We start from the raw sequence: 23,629 nt of genomic DNA, 5'->3' as shown, positions 1-23,629 counted from the left end.
AAAAATTAAATAGGTCACTCTCTCTACAAAGACTTAGGAGAGTAACACAAATTTCTTTGACACATTAATTGCTGATGAATAAAAAAAATTGTAAGAGGTTTTCTAATGGACCTAGCATCATATTAGGACTTACCAATAGAAAATGAACAACATCGCCTCTGCAGAAGGCAAGCATGGGATTCACATAATTTTGCACTGCTACAAAGTGCCAGGCCAGCAGTGGCACACTGGAAGGATCCATCTATGTAGGGAGAAGGAAAAAAAAATCATCACAGTTAATAAACAAGGGGACAAAGATAAAACTATGGTTAAAAACAGCATCTGACTAGTGTTCCTGATAAAAACTTTCCCCAATTTCTCAGTAAAGCAAGAACTAACTGGGAGGTATCATGAGGGAACTTTCTGGGTTGATGGTAATGTTCTACATCTTGATAGGAATTTGAGTTAAAAAAGTGTTAAGCATTTGTCAAAGTTCGGCAAATGTACACTCAAGATCTGTGCATTTCTTTGTATGTATATTCTACACCAAAGGAAAAACCTAAAGAAGTATTAAACTCTAGCTAATAATATGCATGCTAAATATTTAGGGGAAAAAATACTGGTTTCTGAAATTTCCTTTGAAATACATAAAAAATATAATTTGGTAAGTGGACAGAGGGATGGGTAGATGGACAGATACATAATAAAGGGCAGTAAATGTTAATTATAGAATTTAAATGGTAGCTATACAAGTATTCAATGTAAAATTCTTTCAATTTTGTTTGAAAATGTTTATAATAAAATGTTGAAAAAAACAATAAAAACATACAAAAAGAAGCAAACACGTAACAACATGAAAAAAATCTCAATTCGCCAATGAAGCTAATCTAACAAATGTTAATGGCCATCTAAGCCAGTTTTGCCATCTGAAAGGAAAGACCTGCTTCCCCTAGGGCCCAGAGACACACAGGGTACCAAAAAGAAAACAAAAGTGAGTTCTTTCACCATAGGGAATGCTTTCTGAACCAGCCAGAGTTCTGTACCACCATTCTCCAACCCATCCTATCAATACCTCCCCTCATATATACATTGGAAGATCACAACTCTGAAAACAATCAAGAAGAAAAAAAAGGGAAAACTGGGATATAAATAACACATGCTAGGAAGTATCATCCTCCCATGTAAAATATCAGAGGCAGAAGCCAGGGAAAGCACATGTAGTAGCAATCTACGGCGCATATTACAGTGGGGTCTCCTCTATCCATAGTTCAGTGCCAAAGTTGCAGGCAGTGAGTATAAGCCTGTCTCAGCACAGCAGCCATGTAAAAACAAGTATCTTTCAAACACTGAAAATCAGGGTTTGGACTCAATAAATCAACTTATCCTTCAACTTTAAATCTGACAAGGGAATTTTATTTCACTCAGAAGGGCAATGAATGAAGCTAGGAAATTCCATGCATGAAGTTAGGTGTGACCACAGAGTACCAGGACAGCAATACACAGGGACTGTCAAGTTAAGGTTAAGAACAAAAGCCATTGTATGCTGTCTATGAGAGAAAAGCTTAAAGTAATAAAGGTAGAAAAGTACAAGATCTCATGATCCCTAGGACACTGTGCTGGTCACCAGCTTATGATGCTTTGATCACCTTAAGGCAAGTCCAGCCAACGATCTCTGGAGCACTGACTTTCATCCTGTCTAGTTTTTTGACAATCTCATAGAATTCACCCCTTGCAAGTCATCTCTCTCAATCTCCTGACATGGTCCTTCCTTTGGCCAATAAGACGACCAATAAGACTTACTCACCCGGCCGTAGGGAAAAGTCATCCATACTTTCAAGGATGGTTTCAATCCAATGACCAGTATCTTTAAGAGAAAAATATGTTTTCAATATTGACCTTGTAATTTTCAAATATTTGGTATTCAAAGCTTCTAAAAGTTCTGAGTTTTAACTTCTAAATACACTTACTTTTGTTAAGGATGCCATGGCCAATAATGAAAACTGTGTGATGGGATGATCTTTCAACTCAGGCTTAGAATGCAGAGGCTCAATACAGCAGACTTCACCCTTGGAACCACTGAACAGACATCTAGATTCACAGGTTCTCACTCCCATCACTCTCCTGAAAATGTAATTAGAAAATTCGGAATCAATTTAGCAATGATCCAAGGCACTACTATCTCTACCTGGACTACTTTCCTAGCCTCCTACCTCCCACCTCCTTAACCCTCAACAATCCAAGCTCCACAGGACAGCAGCATGATCTTATTATTATACAAGTCAGATTTGTTTATTTTTCTGCCAAAAACAGTCCACTGGCTTGCTACTATACATAAAAAATAAAATCCAAACTCTTTCCCATGTCTTAAAAGGATATGATCTGGCTCTCCCTTCACTTGTCTCCCACTATTGTGTTCCTGACAAAGTCACACTCCAGCCACACCTGCTTTCTTCCATTGCTCTGGCAGGCCAAGTTTGTGGCCACCTCAAAGTCTGTGTGTCTGAATGTTCTCTGCCTGGAATATTTTCCTCAGCTCTGTGCATTTGTTGACTGGCTCACCATTCAGGTATTTTTCCAGATGTTGCCCCTTCTGAGAAAGGCATTCCAGAATTATCCTCAAGTGCAATCTAGTGCAATCCCCTGTCTTGTTTTCTTCACAGCACTTAGATCCATCTGAGATGATTTCATTTATGTGCTGGTTTGCTGTTTCCTTACCCTTACTGCAGCTAGAATGTAAGTTCTCTTAGAGCAGAAACTTTGCTTGGTTCACAGCTATAACTCTAGGATCTAGATAAATACCTACACATAGGAGATGCTCAATAAACATTAACTGAATAAGAAGTATGTTTTTTTTTTTTACAGAAATTACTTTGTGCTTAGCATTGTTAGAAGCTATGAGAAATACAAGAAACAAAGATAGTTGTTAACCTTGAAGAACTTATGGAAACATAATACACAATGAATATCATGTTCTACTTTTCAAAAAACTCTGCTTCCTAAATGTTCTTTGATGTATCTAGACAGTCTTTGCTCTTAAAGAGCAAACATGGCAATTCTAAGATAATTAAAAACCTGTTTACACCTGCCCATTATGATTATAATCAACTGGGCCTTGAGCCTAAACCAAAATTAGTGAGCTACTCCAGAAGACTGGTCCCAAGCTTGACAGCACATAAGAATCTCCTGGGGAGTAGGAGTCTAGAATCCCAACTCAGACCTACTGAGATAAAACTCGGAAGGACCAGGCCCAGAACTCTGTTTGTTCTATTAATATAAGCCTTCCCAGATAATTGTAATACACAGTCATAATCTACTCTCAATTACAGGGGCTTTCTAGACCTCTTCATGTTCAATTTCAAATCATTAAAACAGAGCTAGTCTTTTCATTTGTCAACAAATGTCCACTAGTCTCTTACTTAAACGTCAATTCAAAAACAGAGCCTCCGCTGTCGTTGCAAATTGCAAGAGTTGGATCATCTGTAAACTAAACAGAGAAGGAATTTATTTTCTTGTAGATTTTTAAACAGTCAAGTATTAAGAAGGAAAAAATTATGCAATTTTGAAAAACTACAATATACACATTTAATAGCTTTTGAAATAACCTAAACTAGTTTCAGTGCTCCTCACTCTAAACTTACAAACTTACCTTTGTTTAGAGTAATAATGGTCCAATATCTTTAAAAAAACAGAGGCTTTCAAAAAGTAAAACCAACTTTCATCACGATAAAAGAAAAATACAAACTATGATTGATTAAAAACCCTAAAGTTCTCTACTTGGGTTCTTACAATAACTTTTTGTAACTTGCTATTACTAAGTAAATGAGATCCTTTGGTTACATTTACACCTGCCCAGTTTTCAAGAATAAAGACTCTAAAAAATACTTGGTATCTTTGAGAAATAAACTTATCTGAATATGTCTTCTGAATAACTGAAAAGTAAGTCCACTATATCTAAAACATTTTAACTTTTCATATATAACTCTTCCCAAAATGTGCTACCTCTTTGATCTTCTTCCATAGCATATACTTAAGTTATCACTACCTAACTTAGAAAACTCAGAATAATAAATAAGGTTCACAATGACAGACAGTCCTAAGGTGACCTGAAGTATGGTCAATGTTGCAGGACACAAAATGGAATAAACTGAACTTGTACCATTTACAGTGACTATCCTCCCTAAACTCAAAGGTTAGTGAACCATCCTAAATGGCATGCCTCAGGTTCCCAGTCAGGGATGGCCGAGGTACTGGAGGCCACTGTAAAATTCTTCTTCCTTGACCCAAACACACGCATAGTTAAGAAACCCCACAACTTTGCTCTTACAGCCTAGATGAGCAGTTGCCAGAGTGGGAAGCATATACCCTAGGTGTGTGCATGAAATGGTCCACTGGAGTGCAGGAAAAATAACAGAACTTGTATTTCTGTTTAATTTTCTATTTCTTGTGTATGTGCTTTATAATGTACATAAAAATTAGTACAGTAGTGTATTCATATAAACACACATACACACACATAAATACCCATAAATAATGAAATTCCAAATTGTTATTGATTAGATACAGACTTAAGTTTGGAGAACAATGCGTAGGAGTATTAAAATGCAAGTGGCTGATGTCAGGAGAAGACTTCAGAAATATTCAATCCTATGTATCTTACTCCAGTGTTATTATCTACATGTACCACCTTCATCACCACTGTCAAGCAACACGATGGTTCCTACTACATGTTATTTATCTCAACTGCCTTCTTCTCTTTTCTCTCTGCCTTTATCTCTTCTGTTTCTTATTCTTTCTCCCAATATTTTTTTTTCTGCAAAAAGATTGCTCTTGCATAAACACCACCATCTAGTTTTTCCTTCAATCAAATATTTATTGAGCAGCTACTATAGGTAAAACACAAAAGTAAATGACAGATTGCAATTTCAAAGACATTCATCTACTAAGAGAGATAAGACATATATACAAACAACTATAACATATTAGAAGTTGGCACAAGCCATATGAAAAGAGGTCAAGATATATTGCCATAATGCTCTGAAAGAGAAGAAATTCTCTCCACTTTTACTTGTCTTGGTTGTTTTCATTGTTACTAAATGCTTCAACGCTGCTCTGTCACAGAAGACTTTTTTGTAACTCACTTGGATAAAGACATACAAACTCCAGATGCTTGTAGACTTTAAAAAGCATACTTGTGGATGACAGAGCTCTGCAGAGCTAAGCAACAAAATGTGTACATGATTAAAATCTAGAAGATCTGATTTTAGACTTCTCTAGTTATAATCCTTTACCTTTTATGCTTCTGAACATGAGCTTGACAGCATGGAAGAATCAACATTCACATTGTATTTATAAATGAAATGTTACCTAAGTCAGTTTATTTTTTCAGGCCTGTAAGGAGAAAGCCAAGACTAGGATCTTAATGCTTTCCCTTTAGAGGCCTGAAAGAAAATAAACCAATAGATTCATTTCTAAACATAATCCAAACCTTGGTTCTTTCACGATCTGTGCCATGAACTTCAGACAACTCCCAAAAAAGGGTGACAGAGCACACCACCTCAGCAATAAAATTTTGATGAACTAAACAAAGAGCTCCATATGAGTTTCAGCAGGGTGCTGCCCGTCTTTACAGCCAAACTGTAGTCTAGCAACACACCAATTTCCCTTTTTGCCACTGTATCCGTTAGACTTCAATACAACTTGAAGCTGAATATCTCCATACTAGCCCATCTCTAGTTTTAACCTGGAAAAACATCATGTTGGGCTAGTCAAATAAAACACAGCTCAATGTTAAGGATTCTACTTATAAGGTAACGTTCAGCTTCATGTTAAATACATTTTTTGGACTCTGATTATCAATATAGAGAAATTTACTTTAAAATAAACACAAAGGCATAATAAAAAATTATTAGAAAAAGAAAATAAAGCTCTTACCTTGATATGCAATATTGCTGTTCCTGGAGGATGAGCATCTGTTATTGATCTTAGAAGTTTTCCACTGGCCAAATCCCACATGGTGATCTATAAGACAACTAAGTGCTTTAAAAACAAATTTATTGCTCTTTTTTGGACTTAAGTATCCTGTCTTCTGGCTGGAATAATCTATTCCTTGACTATAAACATTGCAGGCAAAGAACTATAAAGTTAAAACATACCGAAAGGTTGCAGATCCATTAAAGCATGGAACCTTTATTCGATCTTCATTTACCCTTCATCCTGCCCATCCTACTTTTCCCTTTAGATTTTAAATGTTGTTCTCATACTGAGAGACAAAAGATATTTCTCTAATAAGTCAATCTGTTTAGCACTAGTAAAAAGTATAGGAAAGGCTTACTGCCAAACTAGCTAGTGATGTATAAATCAGAAGATGAAAAAAACCATAACCTAATGCCAGTTTCAGAAGAAGAAAGAAATGCAAAAATCGTTATCCAGGAACACAGAATCTTTCTAAAAAGCAGCCTCCATTATTTACATGACTGTAAGGAAGTACATTTTATGTAACACCCCTGGTTGGTTTACAAAAATTATTTACTCAGATAGACACATGAACTAGGATATAAAAAACTACAGACTCTGGGTCAGTCGATAACAATTATGTACAATTTTGAATAAGACAAAACTCAGATTCAGCAATCTCTGGTTAGCTCTACAAACATATTACTTCATAACACATATTTTGGTCTTTGATCTAAGATACAAGTTTTTTTAAAATGATCTTATTTTAACATTGTCTTATGAATTAAAGGAGATTCATATCTTACCTGTCCTTTAGCAAAGCCACAAAGAAGTCTTGAGCAATCATTGTTGATACTGAGGGCAGAGATAGCGCCATACTGACCTCCAACACTAGTGCTACCCAGACAGAGTCGCAAAGCTTGATTCTGATCTAAAGAAAGCAGTTTTTAAAGTCAAGTGAAGGAAATGCAAGAGAGTGAATACATCTAGTACAGGCATGCTTTCAAAGACTTGGGAGGTGACAAGAATCAAAAGCAGCAGACAATGAAGTCACATTCATTTTTAAATATATTTATTGAGCAACTAGCAGATGCTAGGCGTTGAATTAGACACTTAAAAATATAGGAAAAAAAAGGCCGGGTGTGGTGGCTCATGCCTGTAATCCCAGCATCTTGGAAGGCCGAGGTGGGTGGATCACCTGAGGTCAGGAGTTCGAGACCAGCTTGGCCAACATGGTGAAACTCCGTCTCTACTAAAAATACAAAAATTAGCTAGGCATGGTGGCCCACGCCTGTAGTCCCAGCTACTTGAGAGGCTGAGGCACAAGAATCACTTAAACTCGGGAGGCAGAGGTTGCAGTCAGCTGAGATCACACCACTGCACACCAGCCTGCACAACAGAGTGAGACTCGGTCTCAAAAAAAAAGAATACAGAAAAAAAAAGATCTACAAGGAAGCATAATAAAAAACGCTAACGATAAGCCAAAAAATCCACATGTAATCTGTATCTCCTTAAACAAACCATCATCTGTCTCATCCTAGAATTGTATTTCTTGCTATTTTTAAGATGTAAAGTTATGGGGAATACCATCGTCTTTTAAAATAACTATAAAACTTCAAAACTCAAGAAATTTAATTTAGAATTTGGCAGAAATTTACATTTATATTATCCATAAAGAAAATTTACTAAGCAAATTAACAGTGCAAATTACAGAGTAAACATTTAAATGACTTCAGAAAATTATTTCAAACATCAAAATTTGATATGCTAAAAGTGGCTAGGCATGGTGGCTCACACCTGTAATCCCAGCACTTTGGGAGGCTGAGGAAGGGAGGGTCACTTGAGGTTAGGAGTTCGAGACCAGCCTGGCCAACACAGTGAAACTCCATCTCCACTAATATAAAAAATATAGCCGGGTGTGGTGGTGGACAACTGTAATCCCAGCTACTTGGGAGGCTGAGGCAGGAGAATTGCTTGAACCCAGGAGGCAAAGGTTGCAGTGAACCGAGATCATGCCAATGCACTCCAGCTTGGGCGACAGAGAAAGACTCCGTCTCGAAAAAACAAACAAACAAACAAACAAAAAATATGCTAAAAGCAAGCAATTCAAATATCTATTAGATTAAGTTTGTTAAGGGTGATAAGGGCAAGGATCTTGCCTTAATCACCTCTGATTTCTCCAGGAGGCACTCAAATATTTATTAAATTCTGTTATCTAATAATTAAAAGAAATTTCTCTAGGGTTTCTCCTAGGCAATGCTTATTTTGTCTAGAGTTCATTATTATACCCACTTAAAAACAATGAAATTAAAATTTTAAATGTCAGAATGCATGCCTACAAAATTTAACTATTTAGAAAAAAGCAAAAAACACCATATTTCCACAACCTGGAGTTTTCTCAACTTCCCCAGCACTGTTTGTGTCTCCCTTAATTATCTACATGTGAATTTTGGGGTATGTCTTACTTCCCCTATTACACTATGACCTCTCTGAGGGCTAAGATCATGAGTGAATTAACACTCCCAAAGTACCTTGCTTAATGCCTTGCGCTTAGAAGGCATCTGACAGTCATCTGAATAGCTTTCACATTTGCCAATTCTCCTTCTATAAAAGTAAATCTAGCTATCAGACACAGTCATTCATTCTCAGGTCTAGGGAATAATATTGGGTCAGTCCTTTTTGCCCATTCAGAGAGAATACTGTAAGAGTACTTTTCTGTGCTCATAAACTGACTTAAATAGTAATCACTCCTTCCCAAAAAAGAGTTGTGAAACAATGAGTGTAACTACATAGCACATAGAAAATACTCGATTTTTTTCAATCATTTTGGATTTCAGCCTTCCAAGGTGAACACTGAAAAGGAATAAAACTCATAAATATACAAGGTCTGATGTATTTTAAAAGTTACTGTCTTTATTCACATCTAGAATTTTACAACTACAGATATTTTTCAATACATCCTGACTGTTCTCCCCCTTACAATTTTTTCACCCTTCCTCGATTTAATCCAAATTATAAAACTTCCCTTTATTCTATAATTTTCCTGACTCTAAATATAACATCACATTTTATTTTGCTTTTCCAAAACTACCTACCTAAAATAATGTTTTGCATGATCCTTATTTCATCAGAGCCACCCTGTATAGTCAGTGGATTCTCTACATACCTTAATTTGCAAACTGTCATGATATGATGGTTGGGCAACAGTATTCCATATATACCTCTACTCTGGGTCACATGTATAGGTAACAGACGGACTGAAAGTAAGAGGACAAAGATAGAGCTGGTATGAAATTTCATACCCTGGAGTTTGGACCGCTTGCCTTCCAGGCACAGAGCGATGTCTAAGCAGCATACTGCGAAGATCCTTTGTAGTCCCTGCTTTGAGATCCAAACTTCGCAGAGTTCTGATTCACCAATACTTAAAGACCCTCACTACTACTTTCTAATTTAACAACGTTCATACTTTAAATCGGACTATTTCAGGCACAGGAAGTATGAGCAGGAGAACTGAGGATATGATAACAAAGAGAATAAGGGTGCCATGAAGAGGAAATAGAAAAGAGTGGCAATGGACGAAATGAGGGAAGGAAAGGACATAACTTCTAGATTAAAAACCAAACATGACTGTGCTTTCCTAACTGTTGTTCCCACATACCATCAACTAGCTAAGACAGGGAAGTAAATTATCAATCTTAGCCATTCCTGCAATATGGATTAAATTTACAGCCCACAAATCTGTTAATGGAAACATTCTCAACTTTTTTCTGGATGTTTTACAATATATTTGTTGTTTTTATAATGCTCCTTTAGAAGGTATCATGACTATGAAACCAGATACCTGGATTTTAATTCCACCCCTACCCCACAGATAGTTACAAGCCTTACAACTACAGCATGTCTTGGTAATTTTAGGAATGTTACTTAAATTCACTTAGCCTCCCTATCTTCATATGTAAAATTTAGAAAATGCCCATTATCTCACTGTGTTGCTAAGAGGAATAAATGAGTAAAGTAAGATAATGCACAAAGGAACCAATTCAGTGTCCCTTGAATATTACTAAGTGCTCATCACAAACTAATTTATAGATTACATTCATATATACACTTAAAAAAACAGCAGTGATGGTGACAGACATGATGGACAGTGTAACAAATGTAATCTACTTTGACTCCATAAAGATATTTATCAAGCTCTTATTGGTATCTTCATACATTCTTTTTTTTTTTTTTTTTTTTTTGAGATGGAGTTTTGCTCTTGTTGCCCAGGCTGGAGTGCAATGGCACGATCTCAGCTCACTGCAACCTCCGCCTCCCGGGTTCAAGCTATTCTCCCGCCTCAGCCTCCCAAGTAGCTGGGATTACAGGCATGCATCAATATGCCCAGCTAATTTTGTATTTTTAGTAGAGACAGGGTTTCTCCATGTTAGTCAGGCTGGTCTCAAACTCCCGACCTTAGGTGATCCGCCTGCCTCAGCCTCCCAAAGTGCTGGGATTACAGGCTTGAGCCACCGTGCCTCTTCATACATTCTATCCTTATAGTACCATGTTAACAAACTTGCTGTTATATAATTTAGACTAAATTCAGAAAAGGTAGAATTTCCGTGGAAAGAAGAAAGCAGTCTTATTGAAGAGGTTTCTCCTGCTAGAGTCACTAAACATTCTGTAGTCCAGAAAATTCTGGACAATTCTGGGAAATGATATTTGACCAAAATAAACATAAAACCTCTTCAAAACACTTAAATTCCATGGATACATGTAAAGAACAAAATGACCTGGACAGGAGGTGAAAATGAGAGCCACTCCAGGTTACTCTTGATTTCATGAATTTAAAAGGAAAAATTCTATTCTCCTCCTCTTCTCTGGTCTCCTTTGTCTACAGTTGGAAAAAGTTATTAAATTAACAGCATATCTAATTTCATTTACAAAGTCACATAAAGGTATATTTGGTTAGTACTGTCAAATTTGTGTTTTAAAAAAATTGCAGGGGTTTTAATAATGGTTACCCTGGCAAGAAATATGAAATGAGACTATCACCTTTCTTATAAACTTCACTGAGTTGACAAAGAGTTTTGCCTGTGAAAAATTAGAAAATCATCAAATGGCACAAATGCAAGGAATTACTGTTTATGACAATAATATAGCTTACCAATTAATTTAGATAATTTGAAGGCCAAATATCACAAACAGCACATCTATTTGGCATTGCCCTGAATTGTATCTGTATCTTTTATTAGTATGTCTTTCAAAGTACACTTTGCTTAGAGTAGATCTCCTCAGCATATTTGGGACTTAAGAATAATATGCTGAATAGCAAAGAAAAGTCACAAATAATGTACAAAGTCTGTAATAGCCCTAAAATCTAAATTTGAACATACTTCAAGAATTTCTGTTAACTCTTTCCATGTACCAAAAGTAGCCCAAGCCTCTATTTCTCAAAGAAGGAAATACCTACATCCTAGCAGGAATCCAATTTAATTGTGTGTGTGGAACTCTACCTTTATTGGCCAATATTCACTATTCTTTAATACTATTCTTATTTTTTATTTTTTATTTTTTTGACAGAGTCTCACTCTGTCACCCAGGCTGGAGTGCAGTGGCACGATCTCGGCTCACTGCAGCCTCCGCCTCCTGAGTTCAAGCAATTCTCCTGCCTCAGCCTCTCAAGTAGCTGGGATTACAGGTACGTGCCACCATGCCTGGCTAATTTTTTTATTTTTAGTAGAGATGGGTTACACCATGTTGGCCAGGCTGGTCTTGAACTCCTGACCTCAAGTGATCTGCCCGCCTCGGCCTCCCAAAGTGCTGGGATTACAAGCGTGAGCCACCACATCCAGCCTTTTCTTGTCCTTTATTCACACTAAAATATTCTCTAGGACCAAGGGAGAAAAGATCTAATCAGGAAACATTTTTCATCGATGATCATAAAACAACAGAAGCACTTTTACCTGACCTCCATCAAACCAACTCACAGAATTCAAGTTCTCCTTCCCTGTGTAAGGCTTACTGACTGAAGCCAGGGCATACTGAATCCCCATGGCTAGCTGGATATCTTCCAGAATGCTGATGCTTACTATGAGTCAGCTGTATTCATTCCCAAGCCTGTTCATGCCATTGTAATGTTACTGTACTTTAAAACTTAAACAGTAAATAAACCAATGAAACAGAGTGAAAAAGAGCTGTTGTTTCCATGAACGTTAAATGGGATGATTTAGAAAAACTTGGTAAAGATGAGTTTCTATACAAAACTGTCACAAAATAAGGTGTTCATAATATAACAGGAAAAGATTGAAAGTTTTGTTAAAATCTAGGATTTTGCACGCATTGATTCACAGGTGCTTAAGCTTTTACCTCATTTTTAAACTTTAAAATGGCAAATTTTGCATGACCCATTAATGATAAAGTTTATGCCAAAAAAGATACTTCAGGACTCCAAGTGGCAAATACAAACTCAAAGAAAAAGTTTGGGACTACATCAAAAGATCAAAGGAAAAATGAAAATGTATATATTTTCAGTTAAAACATTGAAGGTATATATATACTTATAGTTTTTCACAATTTCCCGCTTAACTAATTTTTCAATCAGCTGGCTTTTTTTCAATAAGCATTTCATAAGAGGACGTTGACTATAGTTGGTAGCATTCTCTTCCAACATTAAAAAGACCAAAAGAAAAGAAACCATTCATGCAAACTAAAATTACTTACTATACCTTTTCCTTTTGAATCCATGAAGAAAAGATCGAGAGAGAAAGAAAAGCAAGAAATCAGTTCAAAAGCTCGAAGAAAAGGCAGGTAAAAAGTTTCAAGAATATAAGTGACAAGCTTTAGTTATCTGTGGGAATGATACTAAATTTGATTAAGTGATGCCTCTAGCATTTATGATTATGCTCAGCTATGGGTTATGGGAAAAAATCCATAATACTCTCATTAGAGCAAAGTAAGTAAATCCATGTTTAAGTTAGATAAAAACAAAAACAATTTCAAAAAGATAATCTACTAAAGTACGCTAATAACCAAAAAAAAAGAGGAAAACTAAGGACCCTGGGATGGGGAAACATCTTAAGATTTGAACTTTTGAGACTCTTTATACAAAGGTAAGTACCAATATATTTTTTTAAACGCTATATGCCTATAATTACTTAAGAAGAGGCAATAAACATCAGTCTTCAAGAAACTTATAATGGTTTCTATCTTAATGACCTGGGCCTCTGTTTCAAAGAGAAACATTTAGTACTTAAACAAGTATAGCTCTTCCTGCTACACTTTCTCCTATGATCAACACAGATGTTTAACAGAGATGAGATCTAACCCAGGCCTCTAGACACTTTATAGTATTATTACTCTGCCATTTGTTCCCAGGCTTTCAAGCATATTTTAATCCATTTGTTAAAACACGTTGTCCAAACATCTGATTCCTATAAACAGTAATAAGTAAAATTTACTAGCTACACTATTAATACCCAAAGCACAAAGCACAACCAGAATATTATGATTCTTTCTCAAAATGTTCACTTTGACATACTTTCTTTTCCATGAGACTGTAATGAAAGATTATTATTTCCTCCTATCTACAAGAAAGCTGCTGCGGTCTTAAAAAAAAAAAAAAATCAGGAACCAGGCCCAACGAAATTAAAAAGACAGTACCAAAAGACAATGTTCTCTTTTCCTCTGTTAGTTTTTATTTGTAAAGTATTCATTTTAATTTGTTTGTAGTAAGCTATACTTGAGTTTGATTATAAGCAGTCACATATTCTTATAACACTGACAAGAAAGGGATGTTAAAGCAGATAGAGGTGAGGAGAAGTGAGTACTGGTAAGTGGGAATAAAAAATCAACATGCAATCTGCTGACAAATACATGCATTATAATCTATTCTCATTCACCTTAGTTCTTTTATTCTTTTCTTCCTATCTTAGAATTTGCCTCCTTTTATCTGAGGATAGCAGAATTGCTTAGAATAGTGGAAATACACTTATATAGAATTCAGCATTCCTCAATGAACTTGGCTGAATTTGGCTCTGTGCATGTCACTTAACCTCTCTGATCCTCAACAGCCTCAGATGTAAAACAAGCAGACTGAACTAAATGACCTCATAAGATTCTTTCCCAAAATTCTATTTATCTAACATTAATTATGCCCCACAGGAAGACCACCATTCTGAACACCTGAGAGGAGAGCAGGCTGACAGAACTTTTCCAGAGGGCCATTAGAAAATACATATCAAAAGTCCTTAATGTTCATCTCCTAATCAAAGCAATTCCACTTTTAGGAAGATCTGTCCTAAAAAAGTAATCATGGACACAGAAATGTAGTAACAAAGACGTTCATCACAGTACTATATGTTTACAAACAACTTAAATGTCTTATAGTAGGAAATGATTAAGTAAATTAGGAAGAATCCATTTAATAGAATACTATGTAGCCATTAAAAATGATGTTACAGACAAAATATATAACTACATGGAAAGATATTCATTATAATAAAAAGCAGTTTGCAAATTAACATGATCCCATTTGAGGGTGTATAGATACATATACACAGGTACAGAAAAAAAGACTAAAAGGTTACATACAAAAATGTTAGGGATTATTCCTACATGGCAGGATTTGGTGTATCTTCAACTTTTTGCTCATCTATATTTTCTACTATGAATATATATCAACTATATAGGTTTTAAAAGTCTTTTTCAATCAATTCTAAATTCCTTCAAGGGAATTATAATTTTGTTTCTACTCTTCTGGTCCCCAAACAATAAAACTCTATTATTTAAATCAATTAGCTTTGAAAAGACTAGGTTTTACAATTACATTTTAAAAAGCTTTTGTCATAATACAAAATTTATAATAGTAAGTCAAATCACTCAAAACCAACAGAAAATAACTAGTTATCCACTTATATGGTAAATAAGGATGCAAGGCCCCACAGAAATCAAATTGTGGTTCTGCTATTAAATATTCTCAGGTAATCCATACAAAAGTCTGTAGATTCCTTACTAAATGCAGTGTCATCAAGTCTTTCATTTAAGGTAGATTAAACAACTTAATATCCAGAAGAGAACACTAAAAATGACTCCCCCAAAAAAACTAATAGTTTTTTATTTTTTATTTATTTATTTATTTATTTTTGAGATGGAGTCTTGCTGTGTTGCCCAGGCTGGAGTGCAGTGGCACAATCTCGGCTCACTGCAACCTCCCCCTCCTGGGTTCACACGATTCTCCTGCCTCAACTCTCCGAGTAGTTGGGATTACAGGCGCCTGCCACTACACCCAGTTAATTTTATTTTATTTATTTTTTTCAGTAGAGACGGGGTTTCACCATGTTGGCCAGGCTGGTCTCAAACTCCTGACCGCAGGTGATCCACCTGCCTCAGCCTCCCAAAGTGCTAGGATTACAGGTGTGAGCCACCGTGCCCGGCCACAAAAATCTAACAGTTTTTAAATTTAAAAAGAACAAAATATTCTACTCATACAACGAATTCAAAAGCAAAGAAGGTTTAATGAAACTATAGTCATTTAGTCTCAGGTAGAAAAAAATGAGAAAATACAACTATCTTCTACTATACAAATAAAACTAGTTCTCTTTCAACCAAGAAAGCAATGTGATTACAGGCCAAAAAAATTTCGGTTTGGAGTGATTTACAATGGAAATTTAAAAAAAAAAGCTTACTGTCAGTGAGAGCTCCTGAAAATTACTGAGAAAGCCTGTTTTCCTGAAGATCTTTTAGAATACCCATTACTGGAACGTGATTCAGAATCAAAAATCCCCACCACCAACAACCGGAGGCAGACAAGATGATAACGCAAGGTTCCCTTCAACTTTATTCTTTTTGTCTAGGTTTGCAGAGAGATCAATAGATATGATAGCTTATAAATTCATGAAGAAGAAAATAAACTTGCAATAAGCAGTGAAACAAAGCTGTGAGTCAAATAATTTTTAGCTATAAAAATACTGACTGCTACTTTTCAAGTTTTTCTGGTTTTGTTCAAGAAAATGAAGTATACTATATAAACTGTGATTAAAGGACATTATAAAACCCAAAAGGACACTTAATATTTAAAAGCAGGAAAGCACTTAAAAAATTTACCAAATATTAAAGCCAATCCATGAGATGTACCCACTGCTATCAGACTGGACACTGCCTGAAAACAAAAGGGAAGATTACATTTTAAGATATTACATTAAGAATCTTGAAATAATCAGAGTTGAATTTGTTGGCCTGCCTTCCTCTAGGCACCAGATGACATACAAACTATTGTAAATAAGAAGAATTTCATCCAGGAGGCAAAACGGGAAATGAAACTCAGGACATTTTATTTCTGAGAATCCCTCTAAATTTACTCTAGGGGTAACACCATCAAAATATCATATGTTCAACATTATAGGCAATAACATGCCACTTAGCTTCCTCTAAAGCAACTTTCAAATAAAAAATCAGGGATCCAGGCAAAGTAAGAGGCACTTATGCTACCCAACCTAGAGCTTCCTACAAGGCGTGGGGAAGAGATGAGAACACACTTCTCTAGTTTATCCGCAGGGGCCTAAAGGCATCCAAAGTGTTCAAAACTCACCCACTTCCTTACCAAAGACTGACTAAAAGGAAAGCTAAAAAGGCACTGGAGGAAGACAAGAGGAGACAGTACCAGCGTGCTTTCAATATCCCCTAGTTCTCTACAATACTGCAACAGAGTTCTATTTGGCAAGCCTGGCAATGGAATCCAGAGCTGTTAAATGTACTATTTTCCACAAAGTGATCCTATCAAATGATGCTTTCCACTCCTTGTGGAAGGGGAGCCAAATCACAAAAGAAGCAAATTTAATTGGGCAGGGTGGTACCACAAACAAATAAACCTGGAGAAGGCTAACATTACTCCATTATCTGCTTCTCAAACAAAAGCCTAAAAAGTAACAAAAAATTAGGAAAAAAGAGAGCATTCAACATGGATAAATGTTAAACCTGATTACTGGCAGTAAAATGACTTATGAATTTATTACCATAATAACTTATATAATATTTTGAACAATGTAATAATAAATCAAAGAAAATCCAATCAAATAGAAAGCTTACCTTTAAAAAGTTAAAGTATACTTACAATTGCTGTAGGCAAGCCAGCATCTACTTTGTCCTAAATGAAATTTTAAAGAAAGTATTTGAAAAATATTCTCATTTTAAAACAGAAAATGGTATATGGCTCTTGCTTTACATATACTTGTTCCAAATCAATTTAGATTAGAGGTGGAACCTTTATTTTTGCCCCCAACTAAGAGAAATTACAAAAGCTATATATATCAACAAAATACAAAGGGCATGAAAGGGGATTGTTTTATTTTACTAAGTATATAAGTGCCTTTACTAAGTAAGATGCCTCAGGAAGGGTACTGATTATAATGGAAATGCAAAGGAAAAAGAGGAAAGATGTTCCATTTTCTATACTTGAATAAACTATAAGTACTATGGGGTCAAAATGGTAGGAGTACATAAAGATTTGAGAAAAGTAAACATGTTAAAGATGTTTCTACTACTAAGTAGGACTTTCCTATCTAGCAATTACCCAATAACCTCTAAATAAACCCCAACAGGGTATATTAAGTCAGTTCTCAAGCATAAGAAATTAAAACATAAAGAAGTGCTAGTCCCAGCTCCTTACCGGTAACTATATGGCATTCGAAAAGTCACCTAACTTTTCTGAACATTAGTCTCCTCATCTGTTCAAAGAAATAGCAAATACTGCCCTGTTTACCTCAGTGACCTGTCCTGAGGATCAAATTTAATGTGAAGAATCAAATAAATATGTAAGAGTATCAATTCTATGCTCACATAGCTTTAAATAACCCTAAGAGTTTGTAGTGATACAGTACTATAGTAGCAAAGTGTATACAGATATTACACTACTTGATTCTCAGACCTAGAGAGATGTATAGAACAGGCAATGTTATTCTGATTTTCCAGATTTTAAAAACAGACATTTCCAAGAGTTTAACTGACTTGACAAAGGGTACTCAGTAAGTGGCAGAACTATGTCTCAAACTCAGAGCTTCCAAATCCCAGGACAGGCTCCTTGTATCACTTACACATCTTCTTTTCTATGTCTGTCCTTGTCAGTGTGGTCAATTATTATCATCTCTCAGAAGGCAGACTCTATAGACTCTATTTAACCAACTCTGTAGAGCTTCCTGGGCACTCACTTAAACTTACTCCAGTACATGGAAACAGGAGAAAAAAGCAATGGGCAAGGCTGCTACACACAATGCTCTGGATAGCAGCATCTATCCAACTTTGCGTGTATCTATCTGTGTGTCAAACATGCCTAACATAACGCTCGACAATTAAGAAGCATGTAATACATAGTTGATAAATGACTGATTTGCACCTAGACAGCGAAAAAGAGAAATGGGACAGCAGATGAAGGTCAAAAACTCTAGTAAGACCTCACTTAATGTTGTCAGTAAGTTCTTAGAAACTGACTTTAAGCAAAACAACTTAAACCAATTGTTTTTTTCTTCATTAACAGTATAACAAAATGACATTGAACAAAATGATGTTATTCAAAGGTCTGTTCTATATTCAAAATAGAACCTGAATAATGGAATCAGAAGCCATCTGACTTCAAAAGCTAAAAAAACACAGATATTTGGAAGCATTGTAGAGATTACAGAATTTTAGTACTGGTGTTGCAATATCTGAGGGTAGTGGGTCTCAAAAGCCAAAATGCATGGGAATCACCTGGGATGCCTGTATGCCTGGGATTCTGTAGGTTTGGGGTGAGCCCCAGGAATCTGCAATTTAATTAGTACCCTAGGAGATTCTTATACAGTGGACGCATTTTGAAAAAAAACACTATACTAAGCTATCTCTAGTATTTTAAAGTTGATCATAAAAATAATAAAGATCCTTAAAAAAAGTTACTTTGAATTATTTTAAAGTATAGTCACATGTCATACTACTTTGAAAAGGATCCCAAATTAAAAAATGAGCTTCACAACTGCAAAAATTTCATCTCTCCAAGTGTTTTCCATGCATGAATCCCAAAACTGTGATCAAGGCCCAAAACAGCCCTAATAACATCACTAACCACATGGCTGGAGGCGCTATTGAGCAATTATTCAGGGAGAAATATCCAAAAATATAACTAGCTTTACATGTTAATAAACCAACCATCACAGGAAAGCATGCAATTTAAATCGAGCTGGTAATCCAAAAATAGGAAGGCACCGTATGATGACTGTCACAGGAAAGGCAGTTTTCATTTTAACATACCAAAGGAGCTCAACCATAGCAATCAAATAAAAACAGAATGCAAACACTCTGGGATTTATTAGAATTTCCCCTCCTCTTCAAGGGGAAGGAGAAACCCTTTTAAATAACAGATTTATCTAATCATTGTTCAGAGTCTGAGTTTTAGCTCAGTCTCCATTATTCAAAATATTTTTAAAACTGCACAGGTGGGTCAAATGACTGTTCTGGTTCATCTTGATTTTGAAAGGAATGAATTTCATCACCTACATAAGGATTAAATTCAGAAAACGCCATGGAAATGTAATCCTCAACAGGTGGTTCCCATTCTAGCAAATATGAGTTACTCTCCACCTAAAAGAGGAAGAACAATTGCCCAGGTTTCCTCCATTGCTTGAGCATCTCTCTATTTAAATTCACTTCATGATATATGAGCTAGGTCAGGATACCCCAATTGTTACAGTAAATACTTTTTTTTTGTTTGTTATTTGCACTAAGGGCTTTTTCTAATAAACCTGAACATTGAAGTGCAATTGTGGTATCTTGCAATTCTGTATCAATCTCTCACCCTCTTGAAAAATCCAAACTTGGCTGGACCAGGTGGCTCACGCCTGTAATCCTAGCACTTTGGGTGGCTGAGGCGGGTGGATCACAAGGTCAGGAGATCGAGACCATCCTGGCTAACATGTTGAAACCCCGTCTCTACTAAAACTACAAAAAATTAGCCGGGCATGGTGGCGGGCACCTGTAGTCCCAGCTACTCGGGAGGCTGAGGCAGGAGAATGACATGAATCCGGGAAGTGGAGCTTGCAGTAAGCCGAGGTCATGCCACTGCATTCCAGCCTGGGTGAGAGTGAGACTCCGTCTCAAAAAAAAAAAGAAAAATCCAAACTTTTATTTCTTGTCCAACTTGGATATGCAAAATGCCAATTAAATGCCCCAAAAGAACATAAAAACACATTAAACTTCCTGGAGTATAATCTGTCATTATCATTATATACAGAATTTACACATTGTACTCAGAAAACCAAAATTGAAAGACTACATAAAACTATGGGCTTTGAGGTCAAAAGTCTGATAGTGTCAAATGAAAAGTTCTGCTATCTATGGACCATTAAATATCGTTTACATTAACCCAGTGCTCTACATAATTTTCAAAAAAGGCCACAGATACTCTGTTCCAGCCATTTTACACATTGATCACGTTCACCAATGCCACCTCCATTTCACAAGAGGCACTACACTTGAAGCCAGAAACCCCAATTTTGAATAAATGCCTTGCTACCTCCTAACAGGATGATCTAAGACAAGTTAATATCACCTTTCTGAGCCTATCTTCTCATTTGTAAAATAGAATACAGCTTTACCTAGTTTCCAAGTTGTAAGAATAAATGAAATAAGGGACATGAAAATACTTTTGCGAATTATAAAAAAAATCATTCAGTTGTAAAAGATTCTGATCAATCATTTCTCCATATGAAAAGAGAAAAAAAAAACAAGGACACAATCTCAACAAATACACAAGACAGCAACTAAACTGAAAAGGAATTTAAAGAAAAGGAAAATAGTATTTATTTTAGGCTTGCTGCCATATTTCATTTAGGTACAGCCTAGATTCTGAGCAGAACTTTATTTTCATGGCTGCACTAATTTCTATGTCAAGACGTGTAGCCACGTCTCATAAGTCAAAAATCATCACACAAAAACCATGAAAGCCAGATTCTATTTTTCTTAAGCCTCGGGCCAAGAGAAGTGCTGTATTTTGTTTTAGGCTCATTCCTACTTCATTATGCCATTGCAGGTTACAAAGTTGAGGGAAAAGAACAAAATACTTACAGCTGCAGACACTATCTGGGCAGAAATTCCCTTCAAAAGTGAATGGCGCATAACTGATCCATGAAGTGAAAAAGAATCAGGTAATTTCTTCTTTCTAAAAAAAAAAGAAAAACATTTAAAAACAGACAAAAATAGCGAAAAGGCGAGGTCCCAAAGCTTTGAAAGAAAACACACACGCACAAAGAGCAGAAGACAACATTGTATGTAATTTGTTAGATCTGTTTTTAAAAGAGGTATGACCGATCTAACAATCCCACCTTAAAATGTATTAAACCCGCCTTGAACCTCAAAGCAGGAAAATGAATCAAATCACCATTCCTTTCTCACGATTCAAACTGCTCCATGCCCACCTCAGGGAATGCGGCAGTAGGTTCTCATGTTCTCCAGAAGGCTGCCTACAGAGCAGTCCTCCGGCCTGCAAGTCCACATTACCCTACTGCCTTCTTACCCTTGCTCACCTTTCCTGTGCTGCTGCTTCTCCTATGACCACCCTCTCAATCTTCAACCACCTCCTCAAATTCCTCCTCTACTCATCCTCATACAAAAAGTAACTTTTAAACTTTTACCCAACATTACTGAGCACCTACTCTGTATCACTAGAAGTATGCTCTGGGAATACAAAAATAAGAAAGTCACAGTTATTACTGTCAAGGATCTCACAGCTGAGGGGCTGAGAAGTAACTCTAAAGGATAAATGTTATACTAGAAATATGAATTAAGTGCCATATAAATGCAAATGAAGAACAGTTTAATTCTGTTTATTTGGGGGACATTAGGGATAGCTATAGAAAAAAAGATGACTAATTTGACCTTGATGGATGACTAGGAGTTTGTCAGGCAAAACGCACGGGCAGAAATATGAAGATGTAAAGGTGTACAGTGTGTCTGGGGTACACATACACAAAAGGTACAGACTAGGAGGGCAGAAGTGTGAGTGCTTAGAGATCAGGTCAAAACAGTAAGCGTGGCCCAGACTGATGCCATGCAGAGGAGTTCTGACTTAATTTTGTAGGCGACAAGATGACACCATATCTTTTAAGCAGGTAGTGACCAGATCATCAAAAACATTTAAGTTATCTATTTGAAGGACACATTGTTGAACAGGTTAACATATCCAGCAATGGCCCCTATCCCATAAGAGATAACCTAAAGAAAAGAGCATTGACACAGGCAAAATCAAAGAAGAAAAACAGATCACTTTAGCAATATTAAAGTTACACGTGAATTCAATAATGTATTTATAGTATGATTCCTCCACTTCTCTTTCCTTTTCATAGTCTCTCCAAGAACTTGGAAGGTGAAAAGCAGCCCAAATTTAAGTTATTTAGGGTTAGAAATCCTTTTCCTGAATTTTTAATCATCTTTGTGATTCTCTGAATCCACTCCAAGAGAATGAAGGAAAGCTGATCTCAGAGAACGCGGATGACAGGGAGGTGCGGGAGGGTGCACAGAACAGTAGGGCAGTGAACCAAGCTGCATGTTTCCACCACAGACACTGTGCTAGGTTTAATCTGTGCTTCCTCCAAGGGCTCTCCTGCTTCCAGGAGTCCCTGGCTATCATTATGGCTTCCTACCGAGAGTTCAGACTGTGGTCATGGCACCTACCCTTTTACATTCTTCCTTAACGGTACCAAAATTTTCAAGATATTATATCCCTTCTACTTCCCATGCAAGGCTTCAACAGACCACATTGTACTTTAAAAAGTACAATATTTACATTTGAAACAATCGAATACTTCAACTGTAAGCAAGTATGATTGACATGAATACCTACCTTTTTAAGTTGGTCCTGTCACCACTATCTGAGCTTGCCACAGATGAAGTATCATAGGAGTGAGAATCAATAGTATCAATGTTTAACAACGTAGGATCCTCAAGAACAAAAGACTCATCTTCATCATCAGTCTAAATTGGAAGAAGATAAATCAATACATTCAAAATCCAAATACTCTATGAAATGAGTCAGGCATTAATGGGTTTCTCCAGAGCACACAAGTGCTTATTTCTGCTTTTCGCCTCTATTCCATGCATTCTTATTGACCGGAAAGGCACCATACAGAATTACTAGTATTAAATTCTAGATAGCTATTTCTCTCTACAAAGAAGTCACCCCAAAAACTTCTTTTGTGTAGCAGGAAGAAGCAGAAGCAGTTATGCAGATTACTGTTAGCTGTAGAATATTTCTTAAAAATCAAGCTTTTACAGATGATTTAGCAGTTAACTAAAAGCCAATGGCTAATTTGAAGAAAACAAACACCATCTGACTATAAATAGTCTACTATTAAAAAAAATGACAAGCAGACAGCAGAAAGGCATTCTGGGTAGGAAACAGTGCAGAAAGGCATTCTGGGTAGGAAACAGCACAGAAAGACACAGTGATTTCACAATACAGATTTTGTCCATGGGAAAAGTAGTAGTCCAAAATGTCTGGAGGATATAAGCAGAAGTTGGAGATGACCCTAGAAAGATAAGCTGGTACCTAAACCATAAAAAGCCTTATATTCCATTACACTAGATGGCAGCAGGGCCCATGTCTATCTTGTTCATCATTGTACCTCTAGTGCCTAGTATAATGCCTGACACATAACCAGTACTCATTTAATGAGTATTTAGTATACTATATATAGCA

At 36.2% G+C, this 23,629-nt stretch overlaps 1 protein-coding gene across 3 annotated transcripts in view; it reads right to left on the bottom strand.

The window, feature by feature from the left end:
- The window catches only part of VPS8 (VPS8 subunit of CORVET complex), a 236,463-nt gene that overhangs the window by 192,337 nt on the left and 20,497 nt on the right, over positions 1 to 23,629 (bottom strand). The window contains exons 4-15 of one of the 3 annotated variants that reach the window (XM_030822939.1): positions 22,775 to 22,905; positions 21,001 to 21,094; positions 19,435 to 19,518; positions 17,024 to 17,056; positions 16,018 to 16,072; positions 12,642 to 12,647; positions 6,738 to 6,862; positions 5,911 to 5,997; positions 3,396 to 3,463; positions 1,947 to 2,100; positions 1,784 to 1,843; positions 134 to 241 (exon numbers count right to left, since the gene is read on the bottom strand). In XM_030822939.1, coding sequence (XP_030678799.1) covers positions 134 to 241; positions 1,784 to 1,843; positions 1,947 to 2,100; positions 3,396 to 3,463; positions 5,911 to 5,997; positions 6,738 to 6,862; positions 12,642 to 12,647; positions 16,018 to 16,072; positions 17,024 to 17,056; positions 19,435 to 19,518; positions 21,001 to 21,094; positions 22,775 to 22,905 — 1,005 coding nt within the window. The remainder of the gene's footprint in view (positions 1 to 133; positions 242 to 1,783; positions 1,844 to 1,946; positions 2,101 to 3,395; positions 3,464 to 5,910; positions 5,998 to 6,737; positions 6,863 to 12,641; positions 12,648 to 16,017; positions 16,073 to 17,023; positions 17,057 to 19,434; positions 19,519 to 21,000; positions 21,095 to 22,774; positions 22,906 to 23,629) is intronic. The other 2 variants (XM_030822940.1, XM_030822941.1) reach the window with 2 other exon arrangements.

Source organism: Nomascus leucogenys, chromosome 11 (genome assembly GCF_006542625.1).
Source record: "Nomascus leucogenys isolate Asia chromosome 11, Asia_NLE_v1, whole genome shotgun sequence".
Lineage (NCBI taxonomy): Eukaryota > Metazoa > Chordata > Mammalia > Primates > Hylobatidae > Nomascus > Nomascus leucogenys.
This window is presented reverse-complemented; position numbering and strand designations above follow the sequence as displayed.